At 37.0% G+C, this 20360-nt stretch overlaps 1 protein-coding gene across 2 annotated transcripts in view; it reads left to right on the plus strand.

The window, feature by feature from the left end:
- The window catches only part of pcdh17 (protocadherin 17), a 124963-nt gene that overhangs the window by 37752 nt on the left and 66851 nt on the right, over positions 1–20360 (plus strand). Inside the window, exons 3-4 of one of the 2 annotated variants that reach the window (XM_039745311.1) lie at positions 17738–17796; positions 17920–18092. In XM_039745311.1, the coding sequence (XP_039601245.1) occupies positions 17738–17796; positions 17920–18092 (232 nt within the window). The remainder of the gene's footprint in view (positions 1–17737; positions 17797–17919; positions 18093–20360) is intronic. The other variant, XM_039745312.1, reaches the window with a different exon arrangement.

A 20360-nucleotide genomic window follows, 5' to 3' on the forward strand; every position in this document is an offset into this window, starting at 1 on the left:
AGAAGGGCAAACAAAGAGAAAGAAAGAAATAAAAGATTTATTTTACTCTCCTTCAACCCCCTCATGTGTGATCTCATACTCACTATGCACACACGCAGGCATGATAGTTTTAAGCAGAATTAATCCCTATGTTGAGTGTAGTATACACTCATGAATATGTTTTTCTTATCTAAGATTATAATAGGATTTTTGTGGCTCACTTAGGTGATTCACCTTGCCATTGTTGGCTTTTTTATTCGGCTGGCATTCATATTTCAGCATTTCATGAAGGTGAAGCCTATTTTTTAATCCCGTGACATAAACAACTGCTGCACGTGGAGAAGCTGTCATGTTTTTCTAGCGTTCAGTCTCTGTGGATTGTTTGTGGGAAAGCATCTTGTGATGCTTGCAGCACCTGCTATTCAGGTGTGAATCTGCTGTGCTGAGCAAAGTAAAGAAGCATCTAAAATGAGTTTCCTTCTGAAAAAAAAAATAGATTAAATTACTTATTTTAATGAAAACCATATTTACAAAGGATGTTACATAAACTAGTGTGCCCTGCATGCTGACTATATCAATTCTTTTTTTATTGAAACCTAAAGATGGTCAGTAAGCTAATCTTTTCAGCAGATGACTCAGATCATCCTTCAGCATATTTATATTATTATTTAATGCAAATAAAGATACATTAAATACATTTGCAACACTCTGATCTGACTGTTAATTGTAATTTTATTTGGCATAGAAATTATATTTTTTCACTTCAACTGGATGGCTCTTTGCCCAAATTGCACAATTTTCCTTTATACCCCTGGTGTAGGTGTTGTGTTCGACTCCACACAGATGTATTCTGAACACACACTACCGTATTTTGAGAGCTCTGAAAAAAAGCATTTCTTTGCCCTCCACCCACACCACTTAACCTCTAAATTATATATGGTGCTAACCACATGGTGGAAGAGCTTCTATGGGTAGTTTATGTGCTTTGGTGTCATAGTTTCTTCTAGCTGCTGCTTGACATTTAATTATGTGATCATTTACAGTATTTAATTAAAATATTTTAATTGATTCTGACTTTTAAAAGAATATGTTAATTTATCATTTGTTTGGAAACAAATGCTAAGGTTAGAGGCTAATCTGTATAGAAGAGCTTAATGTGGCAGCATATTGGCTGTTAACGTACAGCAGAGGGCATTCATTTGGAGCGAGGAGTCCCAGACATTTTCACACTTGTCATTAAAGTACTAATGGGTACCACAAAATGAGTTATATTACTAGTCACATTTGTTACATGTAAAACATTCACACATACATTAATGGGGCATCCACACAAAATCTTAAATGAAAATGTGTAATTTAAGATAAATGGTGGGTTTGGCATGGTGTTTTTTTAGCTATATATTACAGCTGGTGGGTGAGAGTTCAGAGTAAATGGCATTTTTCAATTGTTAAAAAAAGAAAAACTATATTCCTTCAAATATGTGCAAAATACTTGGAGAGCTCTATTTTTCAGCCCTCTTAATTAAAACTTGAACTGGCAATGGGGAGCCAGTGACATGGCCCAAAATAAATGGGTTGCCTTTCAGTATGCAGAATGATTAAAATAAATGTTTTTATTTCAGCTGTATTATTGTAATGGTAGGGGGTTGTACCGTGTTAGCCACGTCAAGCAAAAGGACACCTTTTATTGGCTAACTAAAAAGATTACAATATGCAAGCTTTCGTGGCAACTCAGGTCCCTTCTTCAGGCAGTTTTTTATCATTACATCTTACCCGAAGAGGCCTGAGTGGCCTTGAAAGCTTGCATATTGTAATGTTTTTAGTTACCCAATAAAAGGCGTCATTTTGCTTGCCTTCAGCTTTATGTTGAAAATCTGTTTTTTCTTGAATACTTTAAATATAAGAACTTTGACCATAGCAAAGTATTGTGCGTAGCACTGTGTAAATGGTAAGAAGGCAGGCTTTATAAGTAGCCATATACAAAAAATTGTATGTGATCATCTGCAGCACTTATATTGTTTCTGTAAAATTTTAAAAACATCAGAATTTTTACAGCAATAAATAGTGCTTTTAAGGATTTTTAATTTAATACAGGGTGTCAAACTCAGATCGTGGAGGGCTGCAGTGGCTTCAGGTTTTCAGTCCAGCCATTTTCTCAATTAGTAAACATATACTGCCATTAATCAAACATATTTATTTTGCCTTACTTTTAATTTGCTTGATTTTTTTTTTATTCAGAGCTTTGCTTTTTTAAGATGCAATATAAGCCAACAGGTGACTAAATAACTTTATCACCCTTTGCAGCTTTCTGTCCATCATATCTGACCAAATACAATATTTGAAAAGAAAATAATGAAGGTCTGAGAAATATTTACCTATTCTGGTCCACAAAACATTTTGATGATGCACTCAGAAAACAAAAATTAACAGAGATATGTCTGGTGAGGTAGAGTGAGAATATTAACAATCCATTGAGTTAAATAATGAATTTCATTAACAACAGGAAATTGCTTCCAATAAAGAAAATACTCTTGAGTTAAAATTGGCATCCTCCAGGAACTGAATTTGAGAACTCTTAGTTATCAGGTTAAGAATCAAAAGAAAGAACTACACATTCTAAATCTTCAAAGTCAAGTCTTTTACAATTAAAGCACAAGTAACATGTTTTATTGGCAATAATAATCGTCTCTTAATTGAGAATGTGGCTGGGATGAAAACCTGCACCTACAGCAGCCCTCCGGAATCTCCAGAATTTGAAAGCCATGATTTAACCAATCCAATCATCTCATGAAAAACAGGTGCTTGTCTACTTCATAAACATGGTGGATAAGGGATATTTTTTGATTTCCACCACTTGTGGTGTTATGGGTCCACAGCTCGCTTAACAAAGGCTGTTTCAGTTTTAAATAAATAATCACCGCGCTTGCGGCTTCGTGAGGGGGCATAGTAGTCGTAGCAAGCCGCGGGGCCATCTGCGGTGTTGGCGTTTCTTACCATGTGGACAGGTGAGGTACTGCCCACATCCATGATTGTTCCCGTGGCTAATGTGCTGCAGCTGCTATGGCCCCTTGCTGTTTAAAAGAATCGCGAGTCAGTTGGGAAACAGATCAGAAAAAAGATTGATGAAAAACGAAAAGGACGGAGGTTACAAGGAGTGAGAGAGGAAGCAGGTCAGTGCAAGAGAGACACACGGAATGTGTGGTGAGCGAGCGAACGAGCGCTCGTGGGCAGCTGCGAGGGCCTGGGTGTTAGGCCTACACCTAGGGGTTGTAGTTGATGTCGCTCCCGCTGAGCGAGCAGGTAGCGGGAGTGTCCAGGGAAAGGCGACTGGCTGCAGAAGACCGGAAAGGCAGCAGGAGTCGGGAGGCTTGGTGTTGGAGTCCCCAACGTGAGCGACCTGGCCGTTGGTGGGAACCAAGTCTCGGGACTGAGATGAGTGTCAGACCGAAGCCAGGGATCAGGAGGTCTCCAGTCTCGTGTTTGAGTGAGAAGAGGGCAGCTGCAGGGAGCGTCTTGCCTGTTGCATGGGCCCGTATGGGAGAAGCAGGTGAGACGCTAGCACAGAAGAAGCACCGGGCTTATTGTTGCTTTTAGAAGACTGCTTCCTAAGGAACGTTTTAACCTCGTTTTGAAAGGATTTTTTTTGTATGTTTTTAACCTCCACATTTCTTTTATGGGATTATTTATTTAATGACTCATTTTGGAAAGCACTGCACTTTTTGAACACTTGAAAGCACTTTGCATTTATACCATTCCCTTGCTTGTTTATTGCCTCAACTGTCTAGCTCATCGGTGACATTACCGACGGTGATGAGTTTAAGGGCTCCCGAACAGCAATGGGAGCATGGAGGCGAACCCACATCGTCACACCGATTGTGCAAAGAATGCGCTTATTTTTCAAAGTTAAACTATGGTTCATTTTCATGTGTCAAAGCCTAATATCAGGTGATTTTTGGACAATTATGTCTTCAATGTCTGGTTTAAAATGGTAGATGTCAGTCAATCACAGTTATTCACAGTTTAAATCAAATGTGTTGTGATGTCTGGTAGAGACTATAGTGTATATATGATAGGGAGGGAGATCATTCATGATAAGTTACGTCACCTGGCACTTCCAACAATATATAATGCTCCTCGGTGCACCTCGGCTGCAGATGGTTAAGTCAGGGAGAACATACAGAAAACTGTTACCTAGATCTTGAAAGAAGTGCAAGAACAAGAAGTGGACATAAAGGACCGAAGGCAGTTAATAGGCGCGAGACAGTGAAAAAGCAGTGTAAGTTCAGAATGGGATTTGGTTTAATTCTTATAGTGGTGTTCTTGTGGTACACTCAGCAGCAAATTTGGATATATAAAATGTTTGAAATATCTTTGAGGTTTGTTTTTCAAAGACTTATGCGCTTTATTATAGTTACCATAACGATTTAGATATATGCATTAAAATAAAAATCAATTGAAGTCAATTGAAGCAACAGGAAGTTTATAAACAAAATGCAGCTATTCAATCCACCGGCTTTCTTTAATTAACTTATGACTAATTTGTTCCAGCACTTGTCTCATCGGACTGGCTCTTAGGTTGGAGGCACCTTTTTTTTGACCACATAACTTTGTTTCCGGCACTCACCGATTAAGAAGAGCTTGTTGATTTCTGTCTTGACTGTATGTCACCTTGGTTTCTAATATTATCTTTTAGTGCCTATTTCATTTATTTGGCTGGAAAAAAATCAATTTTTACATTGCAAGTCATTCCATTTGCAAAGAGTTACCGTAGTTTTCGAGTCCACATCCCTCCCTTTCACACTGTTGTATGAGAAGCATGTTAACAGCAATATTGGTGCTTACAAATAACACATTTCAGCCCTCCTTTGTTATAATTTCTATTAACTGATTATGAGAAGCATATAAAAGCAGAATAACGATGCGCACAATAGCTGAAAAAAATCAGTTGGGAATATAATTCACTGTTAAAAATGGTTAAAAGATATTAAGGATATGAGAATAGGTGTAAATGTATTGCATTTGAATTCACCTAGAGATGTAACAGTAGAATACCAGGCGAGGCTGACATGGGTAATGCCATGCATCTACTCGCTTCTGTTATTTGAGAATGTCACATTTCAGTTCAATTTGGATGCGTGCACTAGTGATAAAAAAGACCCCCACCCCGCTGCCCCCTCAAAACAGACACAAAGGTGAAAAAGAGAGAGAGAGAGAGAAAGAAAAGCGGCTGATAATCATGCATAGGAAAACAAAATTGCTTCATGGAAGAGAAAGCAGGGCAGTCGTACAGCAGCAGCGCTTAATATCAGCTTTCACACATTTGTCTGACAGCTCTATGTTCTGTAAATGGACTGCTCCTTGCCTAGTATTTGACCGTGATGGCTGTCTTTAGAAGCTGAATCTGTGGGAGAAGTGCTATGGGAGAACTTCAGTATAGATGTAGGGGGTCATTACTGTTTTTTTTTTTATATAATGAAAATGTAATTGAAGTGTAAATGAGGCTACATAGCCTCACTTGGGAGAATTTCATTTCCAATGAGTGAGTAAGTACTCCTAAAGCTCTTTTTACAGCACAGATGTTGAACCACTCTGCCAAATTAACAAGTACTCCAAAATTGTTCTCACATGCATATGGGGTGTCCGGTTAGGCTTGGTTAGTAGGATGACTGCGGTCTGATCAAGCTGTAAATGTATGTGGTGAGCGACTGCAATTTACCATTCATCTGCAACTAGTGTCAGGAGTTCTTTTTTGTGTGCGTGTGTCTGTAGACTTTGAATAATGGAGAAAAAGTGATTAGACAGGTGTTTCTGCAGCTTGCATGATCAAATTACTGAAATTATTTATATGCCAGGCAGACAGATGTACACAGGGTAACCTTTTAATCCCATTTCACAGGTTTTCCAAACACTGTGCAGCTCGATAAATATGAACCCGATTATATTGGCAGGATAACTCCATTAAAGGGATTCAGATCTGCCTTATTGACAAGGCTCAGCTGTTAATATGACCCAGTATATTAAATTGACAGGAAAACTCAGGCGATAGAATCCGTCTGTTCTCTAATTGACAGGGAAGCCCTTTCAATAGTGTCTTAATGTGCTTTTTATTGACAGTGTAGCTCATGCTAAGTACATATCTTTAGTAAATGATGTAAATATATTGAATGCAGTTCTGTTGTTGGGCCAAGAATGCTATTATAGCCCCCTCTTTCGAAGAGTGCCAGGGTGCACTTTGACACCGACAGACGCTGCAGCAGGATCATTCGTGGTATTTGTGCAAGCAAAGGGTCTTATTAACATCATCATGAACAACGTAATCACATTTGATGGATTGTACATTATTTTAAATGCGCTGATGTTTTTGTAATGAATATGGGGCATATTGAACAAATATGGTAATAGGCTTTGCAAATTCCATTATGTTTATTTGGCGCTCGCATTTTGTGCGTCTGTGCTGGGTTTTTAAAAGATGGCATCATGCTATTTGGATAAACTGAAGTTGTTGCAGTGACATACTGGTGCAAGCTTATAGGTTTGTCTTACAGATGTCAGGGCACAGATCTCCAGTGGGGAAAAAATAAATGACGAGAAGTGGTTTTCCTCACATTCTACTGTAAGTATGTGTGTGTGAGGTTTTGTATTTTTCCTACCGCTTTTTCATCTTTACTTGAAACAGCTTGAGAGGGTTTTGCACATTTCTTTTCTTATTACCATTCTTCTTTCACTTTAAATTCTGCTGGTTGACTGTTAGCTTATTTGTTTGCTGATACAATACTCATGGCGTACGAGTGTTCTTGTTCTTTTTTTCTATTGAAAAAGACCATGCATGGTATTTCCTCACATGCTGTGTGTATACAGCATCTGAAAATAAAATGTTAAAAATAAACATGAAACTTTAGTTATATACGGATCCAGCTCTTTAACCAGTAGAACTGTCTCCATATTTTTCAAGTGAGAATCTCTACTTTGCTTTATTCTTCTTCAGCGTCCTTTGTAATTCCTTTAGCCTTTAACTTAAAGATACAAAACCGCATCATTAGTCTGACCTAGCTGAAGATCCTGGTTTAACCTTTGTCTGGACTGCAAACCCCTTTAGCAGGGCTGTTTAGCCAACACCAGCTAACAGCAGACGGCATTGTTTTTCAGGCATCTGTGCTGTATTTTAAGCCTCCGTTGGGACTGAACCTTGAACTTTCATTGCAATCCCTTCAATCCAAAGAATAATCTTTACTAGTAACGTTACTGTTAAGTAGATATTGGGCTTCAGTTCAAATTAAAAAAAAAAACTGTCTCTGCACGCTTCATAATAATAAAGGCATGTCTGGAGGAACGGAAAGTACACTTCTTTGATATAGCAGTGGCAGCAGCTAATGTAGTAGTGGTGGCTCTGTGGATTTATGGACTCTACAGTCTGGGGTTCTCCTATTTGTAAAAATCATGCAGAAACATCCGTAACTTTGTGCAGATGTGCTGCACAGAGAAATTATTCCAAATGTGTTAGACCTACAAAACATATCTTCTCAAATCTGATGTCTAGTTTTCATCACTATCATTTTATTAATTAGTATATAATTCTATTATTTAACTGTTTCTGTATTTAGCCTCTAGTTCCAAGAATTAAATGCACTAAACCAATTTCAATATTTTCTGTATAGCTTTCAGACTTTATTGTTACATCTTTTTAAAGTAAAGTTGTATCCGTTCTCGCATTTAATTGACACCTTCATCCCAGTCAGAAATTTTGGAAAATAGGAACTATTACATATTTTGTCCTTTTGCTTTTTCTAAATATTTCGTAATTTTACAATTTACCTGCAGAGCAGCCTGACACATCCAATGTCATGGGTTCTTTTTCTGCCTAGATTTTGTCTTGGTAGAATTTACACATTTTGTCCTTGTCCTGAAGAGCATTTTTCCCAAATCTTAAAGGTATGCAGTTGGGGACAATGGACAACTCTAAACTGGCTCAGTGTGAGTGAGTATGTCAAGAGATGAGCATTTGTGCCATTGGTGACTACTTTGTGCTTGATGCTACAAGGATAAGCTCCAGCTTTCTGGCAATGTGATGTGAAAGGTGTTTGGGAAGACTGTTTAAATAACATCAATTTGTAATTGATGCAGAGATGCAAAAGTTAGTGAAGTTGTCCCATGGATTCAGAGCCCTGGGTTTGTATTTGCACCCGATTACTGTTTGTGTGGAGTCTGAATGTTCTCACCATATGTCTATAGATTTTTTTTTCCTTCAGGTACTCCAGTTTTGCGCATACATCTTATTCACAAGATGTTTGTGTTATGTTACAAATATTTTAAATTTGTAAAAACTAATTCTATATAAGAGAAGACAAATATGTGAGAAGAATACAAGAGTTTATTAGATATCACTTAACCATCAAATGGCAAAATCAACATAACAGTAATCTTTTTGTGATTTTTTGCTTTGCACCTTCACCCACCTTAACCTATCATCTATGGGGAAGGAGCAAACGCTTTAGATTCCTCAAAAGTTTTGATCTTCTGTTTTTCGATGGATCTCAGTGTTTTAGGGTCCCCTGATACTGAAAACACTGATATCACGATGATGAGTGTGTGTCTGTCTGTGTGGGTGTGTCTGTGTGTCTCAGTTTCTTGAGGACATCTAGAGCTAAAACGGCTGGACAGAAGAATACCAAACTCAAAACTTTAATCTGTTATGAGATGATGATGTGCTGATTTGTTTTTGAACTAAATCATGCAAGAGAAAGGCACTCTGGAGGAACCCTCAAATACTGTAATTCTGCAATTATGTATGAAGTAATCTCATCAATTGCTGTCCTAATGACCTATTTTATGATCAGAAAGATCAGCATCAGAGTAGTAAATAATTACTGAAATGTTATAGAATAGTTTGGATACCTTGGTTCCTAGGGCACAAAGCCTACTGACGCTCACATCCAATTTTTTTTTTTTGTCGATTCAAGGAATATAACATATTAAAAAGAAGGTCACATGAAAAAGGGAAAAACTATGTACTCCAAACAGCATTCAGCACCACTCCCACAAAGACACCCCATCCCACATACAAATAGTCTAGCTGCAGAGTTAATATCAACAAAATAGATAAATAAAGAGGAGGAAAATATTTAGGTAATGAAAGCATCAGGCACACTGCCAAATGAACCTAAGTGTGCTGTAACTGTAGTGTCAATGGGCAGCAAACAAAGTTTTCATTTTTGAAGCTGAGGTAAACAAATTCTCAATCGATTTTAAGGATGCTCCATTAGTTGGAGATTTAGACAGTTCCAAATGAATTAGATTAAAAAGGAAGATTGTCAATTGTGAGTATATTGTAATTTAAGATTTATATGGAGTTTTGGTATCCTTTGACTTTAAATCTGATTGCTGCTTTGCAGTAAGGAGACTGTGGAAGTTTGTGGGTTCGTTTCCCGGTTCCTCCCTGTGTGGATAGCGCTTTGAGTACTGAGAAAAGCGCTATATAAATGTAATGAATTATTATTATTATTATAGGTGGGTGTAGGAAAGTAATAGACAAAAGAATGAATGGTTAAGAAAAATATTAGCTTTACACTTTGACCACGGTCATTATGAATGAAGTGCTACAGCGCAAGTGCCAAGCCACGCAAACATTTGGCAAGCAGTAAAATCAAAATGGTTGCTAAAGCCTGTGATCTCTTGCCATGGATTTTGACATACAGTACTTTTCATTCTCATGGAGATACAACAATCACCGAAGATTGTTGTTTGGGGGAAAAAAAGGATTAAAAAAAATTTAGCCTAACACAATTTTGACCACTGGTACTATCAATAGTCTAATATATCAGCTAGACTTATAATTGTCCAAAAATGTAATGCAGCACTTATGAGCAAATTATAGCAAAAATGTGTTAATAGATTAGATTAGATTAGATTAGAGAACCTGTGTTAATCTTGTGGGGTAATTCAGATGCATACAGCAGCAGAAACATAAAAAACAAGGATACAGACTCACAGAACAAATGACCAATCAATCAACTGATAAATAAATAAAGTTGGAATGTCATCATCCTTTACAGACTTTATTTATAGAGTTAGGTCTAAGAGAAAGTGGTGGACACAATCTTTTATCAAAAGTGTAGAAAGTAAAAAAAAAAGAGAGAAAATTGCAACAGAGCTTAACACTTTATTGTTGCTCAATCTTCTCTTTTTTTCTAAACCAATTTCTCATCATATGTTTGCCATGGTATTTCATTAAAGGTCTGATGAATTACTTTCTCCTTTGGTTTCTTCCAACTGTCTACCAAAATGTTTCCTGTTTAGGTGATTCAATTCTTAAGCAGAATAAAATTAGGTTGATAAAAATTATTTTTCTGTTTTGGTTAAATGCCCATAAGTTCCACTTCAACAGAGATATTAATTACTAAAGTGATGTGAGATTTTTAGCAATGGCAATCTGGTCCAAGCAACAGGTAACCCTCTTGAGGCTTAAGAGCTGTAATCTAACCTCTTGCATAGTGGTTTCCCAATGGCTAGGACTCCACTACACTGTTTTTACCAATACATTTCACTGTGCAAGTGATACTAGAGTGTTGTACCGTGTTAGCCATTATGGATGTAGTGAGAAGTCAAGCAAAATGACACCTTTTTTTGGCTAACTAAAAAGATTACAATATGCAAGCTTCCAAGGCAACTCAGGCCCCTTCTTCAGGCAAGATGTAATGTAATTATACACACGCACACAGAGTACATGTTTTTACAAAGCACCATAACACCATATGTTTTTTGGGTAAGTTATGGGTCCATAATCTCCTAGTCATTTTACCTGCCAGGGCTTCAATTGAAAAAAAAAAAAGAAAAAATGGAATAACATGCAAATAATTGTTCAATTTCATTTTCTTGAAAAAATGTGTCCACAGAATAAAATAATGCTTGATTAAAATGCTCAATACAGGTATATATGTATACTGTACTTATATAATCTCCAGATTTAATTTTCAAATATAGCTTCACAGTGTCTTTGATTTATACTTTTAAGTATGTGCTGCAAATCAGTTTCAAGCACACATTTTATTCCCCCCAAAAAGAACTGCCTTTTACATATGTTTGAGAATCTTTCTATCAGCAATGTACTGGTCACAGTTTACTTTAGATATCGATTACAAATCAGATATTATAAACTTTGTAACACTGTAAATTGATAACTGGAGAATGCACAGAGAACCCATACAAATAAAACATAGACTCTACACTGGCAATGTCCATCCATTTTCTTGAAGTTGTGATTTTAACAGAATTAACCAATGGGCTATTTCTTTACCATCACAAAAATCCAAAATAAGCGCATCTTAATGAGGGCAAAATTAATTTACAGGAGGAATATTTTTTATTTGAACTTTTCTCGAACAAAAAATGGACTTATATAACAGGATTTTAATATTAGAAGCAATTTTTCTCTTAAGTTGCTGCACCATAAATAACATTGGGGCCTCTGTTCAGAAGCAAAAATTACTAATAATGTTAATCATTTAGGAAATGGAAGTATGTCTGCAGTAATTAAATAATCAATCAAAATAATCAAGCTGGGGCATATATGTTTAATTTTCATTTACTTGTAATGAATGAAATTCAATTTCCACCTGCCTGCCCATTCATCTCCTAAACCCATTTAATCTGAGTTTTGGGTCATAGGTTGAAACCTACCCTGGCAGCCTTACATGCAAGGCAGGACCCAGCCCAGGACAGGGTGCCAGTTCATCCCAGAAGACATTGACTCACACTCATATACACACACACACACTTTTGGTCATTTTAAAGTCAGCATTTTACCTAACTTGATTATCTTTGGGATGCTGGAGGAAAACCGCAGTACCCAAATACAAACCCACACAGGAAGATGCTGCAGAGTCTACATGTACGGTGACTGAGCAAACTCAATATCCTGGAGCTTTTAAGCAATGGCTACTGTGCTTTTCAGATCTAAAATTCAAACAAGTTAAATAATATTTTGTCTTGTCAGAGCGTCAGTGACAAATATATCTATCATAGCTGTGTCTAGTCAAAACTTTATTTTCTTAAATTGAATTATGGTAAGCAAAACATCCCAAAACAGTGGGGCAGATCTGAGCAAAGTCATCAAAGTCAATAATAATTTAACCTGCCAAATGCCAGCGACTCTAAGCTCCATGACATGAACTGTCTGAGCAATTAAATGAGAAAATTCATTAATGTGTTCTATGCCCAGGAATGACTATTCCTCCTCATCAGCTAGCAACTTTCAGTATCTATCTGACCTTGAGCATCTCTAGATTCTTTTTGTGTCTTCCCAAAATTCATTAATGCACTATCAGCTCAGTAGAAGTCACTTAATTTTTCTAATAGTACACAGCTATTGTGCCAGCATTTCTTTTGGGTCATTGCAACTAGGAAGTAAATTATATTTTTCCAATCTGAAGTTTATTTAAGAATGTCTTAAGTGTTCTAATAGGAAGGACAGCATGGTGGTACATAGAAAAGCATTGTCACCTTAAATCATGTAGACCCTTGCAGAAGTGTAACTCTTAGGTATGGAATTTGCATGTTGTGATTGTTCTGTCATAAGATTCATCTGACACTTCAGTTACCTCCCACTTTTAGGCAGAATGGTTTCACTAAATGAGTTTATTATGATTTGGTGTGGCTATGAAAATGAGTATACACCAGGATGGAGTTTTATTCAGGGCTCTGTCTACATCTGACAGAATATGTGTATATTTAAATTAATTTTTCTTTAGAATTAACGTTATGCAATACAGTAGTACCAATGGTTGCTTTTATGTGTAAAGGACAATATGTAAAAAATGCTCAGGTTTATTTTTGAGACACCCAGGCTGACAAAATGCTCTAGAATTGATTGTAATTGGTGTGATTAGAATCTTTTCAGAGCTGAGAAAGAGACATATCTGAGAAATAACCATCCTAAACTAACTTCCCAAGTTCTTCATAAAAAAAACTAAGGAAGATTTGGCCTATACAGTATAGGGATACAAGGTTTCATCTCTGTATCCAGACCTCCAATTATGTTTAAGTGGTCAGTATCTATGTGACAAGATATAGAGTAAAGCTAAATATGAGGGTCAGCTGTAATTCCTTTTAAGTGGCCATCATGTCAAAGACAGATCTTTTTGAGCTTGATTTTGACGGTGAAAACTGCCACTGAGGACTTGAAAAGTTACTTTCCTGTCAGAAAATGAGGCAGAGCTTGTGTGGGAAGATGAAAAGTACCAGCTAGACATAGTCATGTTCATCGCTATGTACAGTATTGGCTCTGAAATCAGACTTCTAGATAGCAAAAGGTTTCTCTCAAATTCTCAGGAGTTGACCTCTTAGAAAGGGTATGATCACATGTCCCCCTCTGGGTGCTGTGCATTTGGAGTTGATCTCTTCAATAGGCCTTTGAAATGCAGAGAATTCCTATAATGATGATTACATGTGTTTATCAAACATTTATTCTGTCTACCCTGTCTTCATAGAGATGGCAGATGTGGCACTTTCTCAAAAGCTAATGTCTATGGATTTGGTAGTCATACTGTGAACATTACTGGGAAAATGTACATTCATTTCGATAATGACAGAAACATCTGAAGTGGTGTGATTGGGGGAAAAAAAATCTGTTAAACATTTTCATGCCAGTCATTTGTTTAAATGGCAGATAGTATATCTGAACACAAGAATACTTTAAAGACTACCAGTGATAATACCAGAATAATGTACTTTATGTCCAAGGTTACTAAACCACTTCATAATCTTGTTACCTGAACTGAAGCCATATATGTTACATTTTTTTTACATTGCATGCCAAACCAACCTGGAAGGTGGTCTGTCTCTGAATTGTCCTTCCCAAGATGTCTTCCATTTATTTCCAAGCAAAGTTTTTTTTTTTTTTTGGAATTTGTTCTTGTCTACTTAGAGAGTGTTATGTTGGGGTGCTGTCAAAAAACTGGGCCTGTTTAAATCCATTGAGGCATTTCTTATGTGATTTAGGGCACAAGAAATAAATTGTTGTTGAATAGCTGACTAAAACTTGGTGGTAAGTTTTCTCTCATTGTAAAATATATGGAATTGAAGTATAGAACTAAATCCTTGGGTAAACAGTTACATTTATTATCAAATCTATCTCCTTATCTTTACCAGTTGTCATGAGCTGGTGGAATTCACTGGATGATAAAGTAGGCACAAACTGCTAAAACAAGTCTCCTGTGGATGGTTATGGGGCTTGCTGTTTATAGTAGGGTCAGGGGTAGGACAGTGCTGTAGTCCTACTGCTGCTATGTTTTGGGTGGATCCAGCTGGGGTAGTTTGGGCATCTTGTGCAGATAACCCATGGTTTCTCCTGCTGTCGATGTAGTGGGCATTCAAGCTTATTGTTATACTGTATTTACCTAGTACAATGAGGTTGTTATATACATGTCTCATATAGACGTGTGACAATGTATACTACAAACAAGAGTAAAAGAATATACCCCCACACATTAAACACAACATCTGACAATTGTGATGGTGTGGGTTGGCGCCATGCTCCCGCTTCTGTTTGGGAGCCTCTTGAACCTGCCACCGTCGATAGTCATAACCAAGATGAGTCAGGCAATTGAGGACACACTCACAAGCAAGGGGTAGGTGCAAAAGTAATTAGTACTTTTATTAAAAATCCAACAAATCAAACATAAAAGTGTACAAGTGTAATGCATAGTTATTTCATTAAATAATTCATAAAAGTAGTTTCAAATCCAATCAAAAAAGTTTCAATAAATAAATGGAAGGAAGGAATCGAGTTCTGCATGGGCTATTTCAGCAGAGGAGTTGCCCAACCAACAGGCACAGCCAATCTTCAAAACCAGGCTGGGGTCCCATCTGTCTGTGGCTCCTAGCACGGCTCTGCACTGAGCCTTCTCTCCCCCCGATGTCACTTCTTGGCCTTACACCTGCCTCTTTCTATCCTTCCCTTCTTTAACCTCTGTTTCTCCCTCCTGTTTGTTTCCTTTCTGCCCCTGTCATGCAGGCTCCTCTTATATTAGCCAGATTTGGCACAGATGTGAGATGCTGCTCGCTCCAAGGTAAGAATGAGGCACCTGACTGATGATTGCATTGGCATGTGTAGGCGCACTCAGCCAGGCAGCCCAACCATCCTCAGAGCAAAGCATGTTCGCACACACCCACACCCGACTGGAGCCTGCACTTCCCCGGACATGATTATTTACTTAAAATTCACTCAATTCCATGGACCACCCATCACAATAATACTGTATATAAATAGGTAATAGAAGTTAGATACCTTCAAGCAGTTATTAGTAAAAACAAATGTTGAGAAGCCCAATGATGCAATGGTAAAAACTGTTCATGGTTCTGAGTATGAATGCTCCTGTGACCTTAGCCTCCATGGAGGAGAAAGGAAAATGACTTTCTAGGGTTCTAGGGTAGTGTACCGGTTATATTTTGAACCTACCCCACCTCCCATTGAAGTGTTTTGCTGCCATGGATGATGGATTCAACCCACAGAATTTGTACGCATAGATGGAAACATCCAGACTTTCCTGACGGTTGCTGAGATGTGTGTTGCACCCACTTTAGGTTGTCATTGATAGTGACCCTAAGAAACTGAAAGCTATGGACTCTCTCCATAGCATTCCCATAAATGTAGAAGACATAATTAGCTTCCTCCTCTTTCCTAAAGTCTAAGACCAGCTCCTGTGCTTTGCTGACATTATCAGAGAGACTGATATCCTGGCACTACTGTGTCAGAATTCAAAACGTGTTCTTTGTAAGCAGTTTTATCCTGGGAGGTACTGTGTTGAGAAACAGTGATGTTTCCAGTCCACACACGTTAGGGTCTGACATTGTCTGACAATTAGGAATTCCAAATTCCAGTTGCACAGTGCATCACAATGTCCCAGGTTAAGGAGCTTGGCAGTCATAATGGAATAAATGTGTTAAATACTGAGCACAGTAGTCTAACATAGTAGCTTCCTGACGTGGCTGCCAAGAATGAGAGGAGCTGAAACTGAACTTGTAGACATCCAGTAAAGAAGTAAATATTGTAATTTGCTACATTTTTTAAAAATATTATACTTAGTTTACCTCAGTGGAATTCAAGTTGATTTTAATTGGGATAATCTTCTTCAAAAAATGTGACCCTTGATTCTTGTTCTGCTCTATGTTCACATACTTTATGTTATAATACTATGGAGGTCTTCACTTTTTGTGCATCAGGGTATTTGGGTTGTAATTTCATCTGTTAACTGTCTGTTCTGTAAACCACCCACCATTGGAACCTTGTTTGCAAAACATAACCAATCATCTAGTGAAGCAGTCGTTTGTCATCCTAATGTAGAAAAATAATCCAAACTGTTTTTATTCTTGCATTAATGGGATCTGGCTAATCTCTTGTGGAAATCTTGTATTCAGAATGTATTTTTCAGAAAGACAGCATATTATTTCAACAACAACAACAAAAAAAAACCTTTATATGTATACGAAGTGAGGGAGAAAAAGACAGAGTGAGAAAGAGAGGGGAAGAGCAGCTTTCAGTTAAATCAGCCTTATGGGTACACAGTGAATTCCTATTTATGTTTCAAGCAATTTGCTTTGTTTACTGCCACTTCCACATCAATTGCTTGAAGAGGAATTGAATGTAATTTAATTAAAATAATGCTAAGCCAGACTATCTGTGTAGAGATGGAAGACAGAAATCATGTGATGCTTTCATTAAATAAACATTTACCTCAATGGATTCCCTTTCTTAGGATTAATTTTGGGGAGTGTCTCCCCCCACAACTATTTTAGCAGTTTTTAAAAAATGACTTTTGTACATTTGTGATTTTGAACTTACAATTAATGGCTTTATAAAGCCAAGTTAATGATTTCTTTCTGGAGGTTTGATTGTGTAAAACAAGCTTCACGTTTGCCTTAGTACAGTTTGAAAAAGCTGGAGTCATTTAAAAAGCATTTGTTTTGGAGCTGGATAGAAGAAACAAAAGACTTTGATGCTTTCTTTGATGTAGAAATGGGATTCACATGAAATCTGTGGAAGTATAATATTGCATCTACCTTCTCTAAGACATTTCTCTGGAAAATAATAAAGAAATAACCTTTTATTTCAAGTCTGTATTTTTCACTATATCACCCTTAGGAAACATTTGTGTGGTGTCACTTTTTTTTTTGTTTTATTCTCATCTGTTGTCTTTAGTTTGGATAAGTTTAGTTAAGATATGACTGTAATGGTGGGCCTGTATGAGAAATACAAGGTGATTTAAAGAATTTAACAGTGAAAATCTTTTTAATATGAAACCTTTGTACAAATTTGTAACCCCACCTTTTTAAGTTATTTGCAGATGATGCCTAATATCATTAAATGGGATTTAAAATTTAATTATCTTTCTCCCTGTAACATAAAACAGATTTGGGTTATTTATTATTTCCATTCAAAATATTCATCATCTTCATATCATTTTGAAATGAAGGACTTAATAATTTCATGTGCCCCCATTAAAGATGAAGATTGGCCTTTTATTCCAGGAGGGTGGGGTGGCTTCTGTTTACACTAGCAGGTAATTTAAGGCTTTGAAAATACAGAATTGTTTGGACTGCATAATTAAAGTGGCCCGTGTTTTGTTAAGTAATTAAAATGTACAAATCTAAAGATTAAAGAAAACTTTTGCATTATTAATCATTTTTCCAACAGGAAATCTTGTTTCACGGCAGGAGACATTTCTGTGTAGCACAATACGTAAATTTTTTCCTTTCTCCTTCACAGACAGACAATTTTCCCGCAGAGCCCAATTACATGGGCAGCAGGCAGCAGTTTGTTCAAAGGTAAGGGCTATTAAATAACTTGCTCAGCCATCGCATTTGCATTCCTGTCAGAATTATTCCTTCAGACCATATTACTCAAATTGGAGTCAGTAAAGGAGACATTCTGGTTCTGTCTATTTTTAGCAGTTCAACATTCAAAGACCCCGAGCGTGCAAGTCTAAGAGACAGTGGGCATGGAGACAGTGACCAGGCTGACAGTGACCAGGACACCAATAAAGGCTCCTGCTGTGACATGTCAGCTAAGGAAGCCCTCAAGATGAAATCCACTACAGTTAAACCCCAGCCGCTCGCACCAGGTGAGTTAAAGCTGTGGCATCTTTTTGTAAAAGATCAGCCCACTCCCTCTGTTTCTCTCTTGCTGTCTCTCTCTGTCTCTTTCACTCACTAAGTCTATCTCTTTTCCCTATCTCCTCTGTCTCAGCTTTCACTCTCCCTGTATGCCAGCCATAGTAACAGTTTATCAAACTAGACAAGCCCATTATGATTTTATAAGCCAAATCACTTTAGCCCTTCCATTTAGTCCGAGCTGGGGACCTGTACTGTGGATTATTTCTTAAAATTTTAATAATGGAACATGGAAAATGACTTATCATACACTTGGCAATGTAACATCCTACGGTTTGATTAAAAATGAATAATTATTTTAACCGTCGTCACTGGACAGATTACATATGACATGTGTAGAACAATAACGGATCTGGTATAAATTTCATTTTCATTCTGTTTGATTGTAGAAGTGTTTCAGCACACTTGCTGTTTAGTTCCTTTTGAGTGAGGAACTTTAACCCAGGGAGTGTTGATTGCTTTTTGCTCCATCACATTTCACTCAATTATAACACTGTCAAGGCCAGCCTTGTGTATTTGCCTGTCGCAGCTTTGTGTCTTTTCTTGTATCTTTCTTAAAGAAAAGCAGAGTCGAGCAATTACCAACAACTTGAAGGGATCTGCATTTTTTAATATTCATAAAAAAAAAGACCGATTACATCAGGCATAACTGCAACAAGCCTAGAGCTTCAATATAGCATATACTGATGTGTCAATACAGCCGACAGTTTGAATAATTATGTCCTCTCTGACAACAAAGATAATAGTAGGGTAGCTAAAGTGAAACATTGTAGTCAAATTGGCATTTATAATAAGCAGAACAGAATTTGGGGGAACAACTAAAGAAGGTCCATACAACAGTAGGTTTTGATTATTTCTTTCCAGTTGAATGGCATACATTTAGCAATTATACTAACTGGTTTGGCAAGGAAGAGATAGGCAAATAGAATATATTGTTACAAAACAGTGATCATATTTTCCCTGTGAACTTTGGTGGTTGTTTTATAGGAGGAACAATCTAAAATCTTGTGATTCAAATAATTATGCTCTGTTAAATTAGATGGCAGGCCATAAAACAAAATGAATGAATTTTCTGTGGAGTGAGCTAAATTCCTGAGTCAGTAGGATAAACAGGTTGATGTTTCTATTTGAAATAATTTCGAGACAAGTAGTTCTTATAATATGTACATTAGTAAAGCAATCAATTTGTTGCTTTGTTCACATCTGAATTGCTAGTTCACATTCCACTCCTAGATATCCTTTTAAGGGACCCAAGATAACTGTCATCTTGGAAAATCGTTATGAGGCCAATTTTCTCAAAATCAATCAGTACACGGCATGTTTAAGAAGTATTTGTTTCAAAATCATGTGTCTCATTTAATTCCACTCCAGTCATTGTGATGATTTCCTGCCTTTTCAGAAAAAAAACATTTTATATTTGTGAACATAGTGTAGAATTTGAAAGTTGCTGTTGTATACAGTAAATGAAGATGAATATAGTTAGACACTTAAATATTCATGGTGGGACTATCTTATGCTCAGTTAAATAAATGATGTTTTGGACAGGATTAAAAATCTCTATTGTTTGCCATTTTTGGAGAAACTCTAGACACGTTTAACTAGGCCCTGCATATGGACTATGCTGTTAGTTAAAACTAACGATAAACTGAGAGGTATCACCTTTCTCACCCTTGGAAAACATTCCGTATAGGCAGGCGTATCCATGTCTTATGTGCTAAAGAGAATCATTTTTGTACTGATTCTCATTGAACTTGTTCCTAATAGCCTGCAATTTCAATAAACATATTTGCGGATTACGCATTTTTAGGTGTTTGTGTTGATTGCAAAGTAAAAGTAAGTAATAAAGATTTTCTTGAAACGTGTCAATTTTTACAAAATCTTTTGTACTAGAGAGACCAACTGGACTGTTAGACTTTCTTATTAGCCTGATATTTCTATCATATTTTCCTGTTTTTTATTTCTGATTTGCACTTACAGCTCTAAAACTTAGGCTCAGTTCCTATCTCAGTCCCAGTCATTGTGGAGTTATTAAATTCTTCCTGTGTTTGTGTGGATTTCCTCCATGTAATTGGCATCTCACAGCTGATTCAGCAAGAAGTGAGAATGAGTTTGTGTATTGGTATGCCAGATGATGACTGGTCTTCTCTCCAGATGTCTTTCCTGTCCTCCACCCAAATGTTAAGTCTACAGCAGAAAAAATAGGTTCAGAAAATGGATGG

Source organism: Polypterus senegalus, chromosome 2 (genome assembly GCF_016835505.1).
Source record: "Polypterus senegalus isolate Bchr_013 chromosome 2, ASM1683550v1, whole genome shotgun sequence".
NCBI classification, from domain to species: domain Eukaryota; kingdom Metazoa; phylum Chordata; class Cladistia; order Polypteriformes; family Polypteridae; genus Polypterus; species Polypterus senegalus.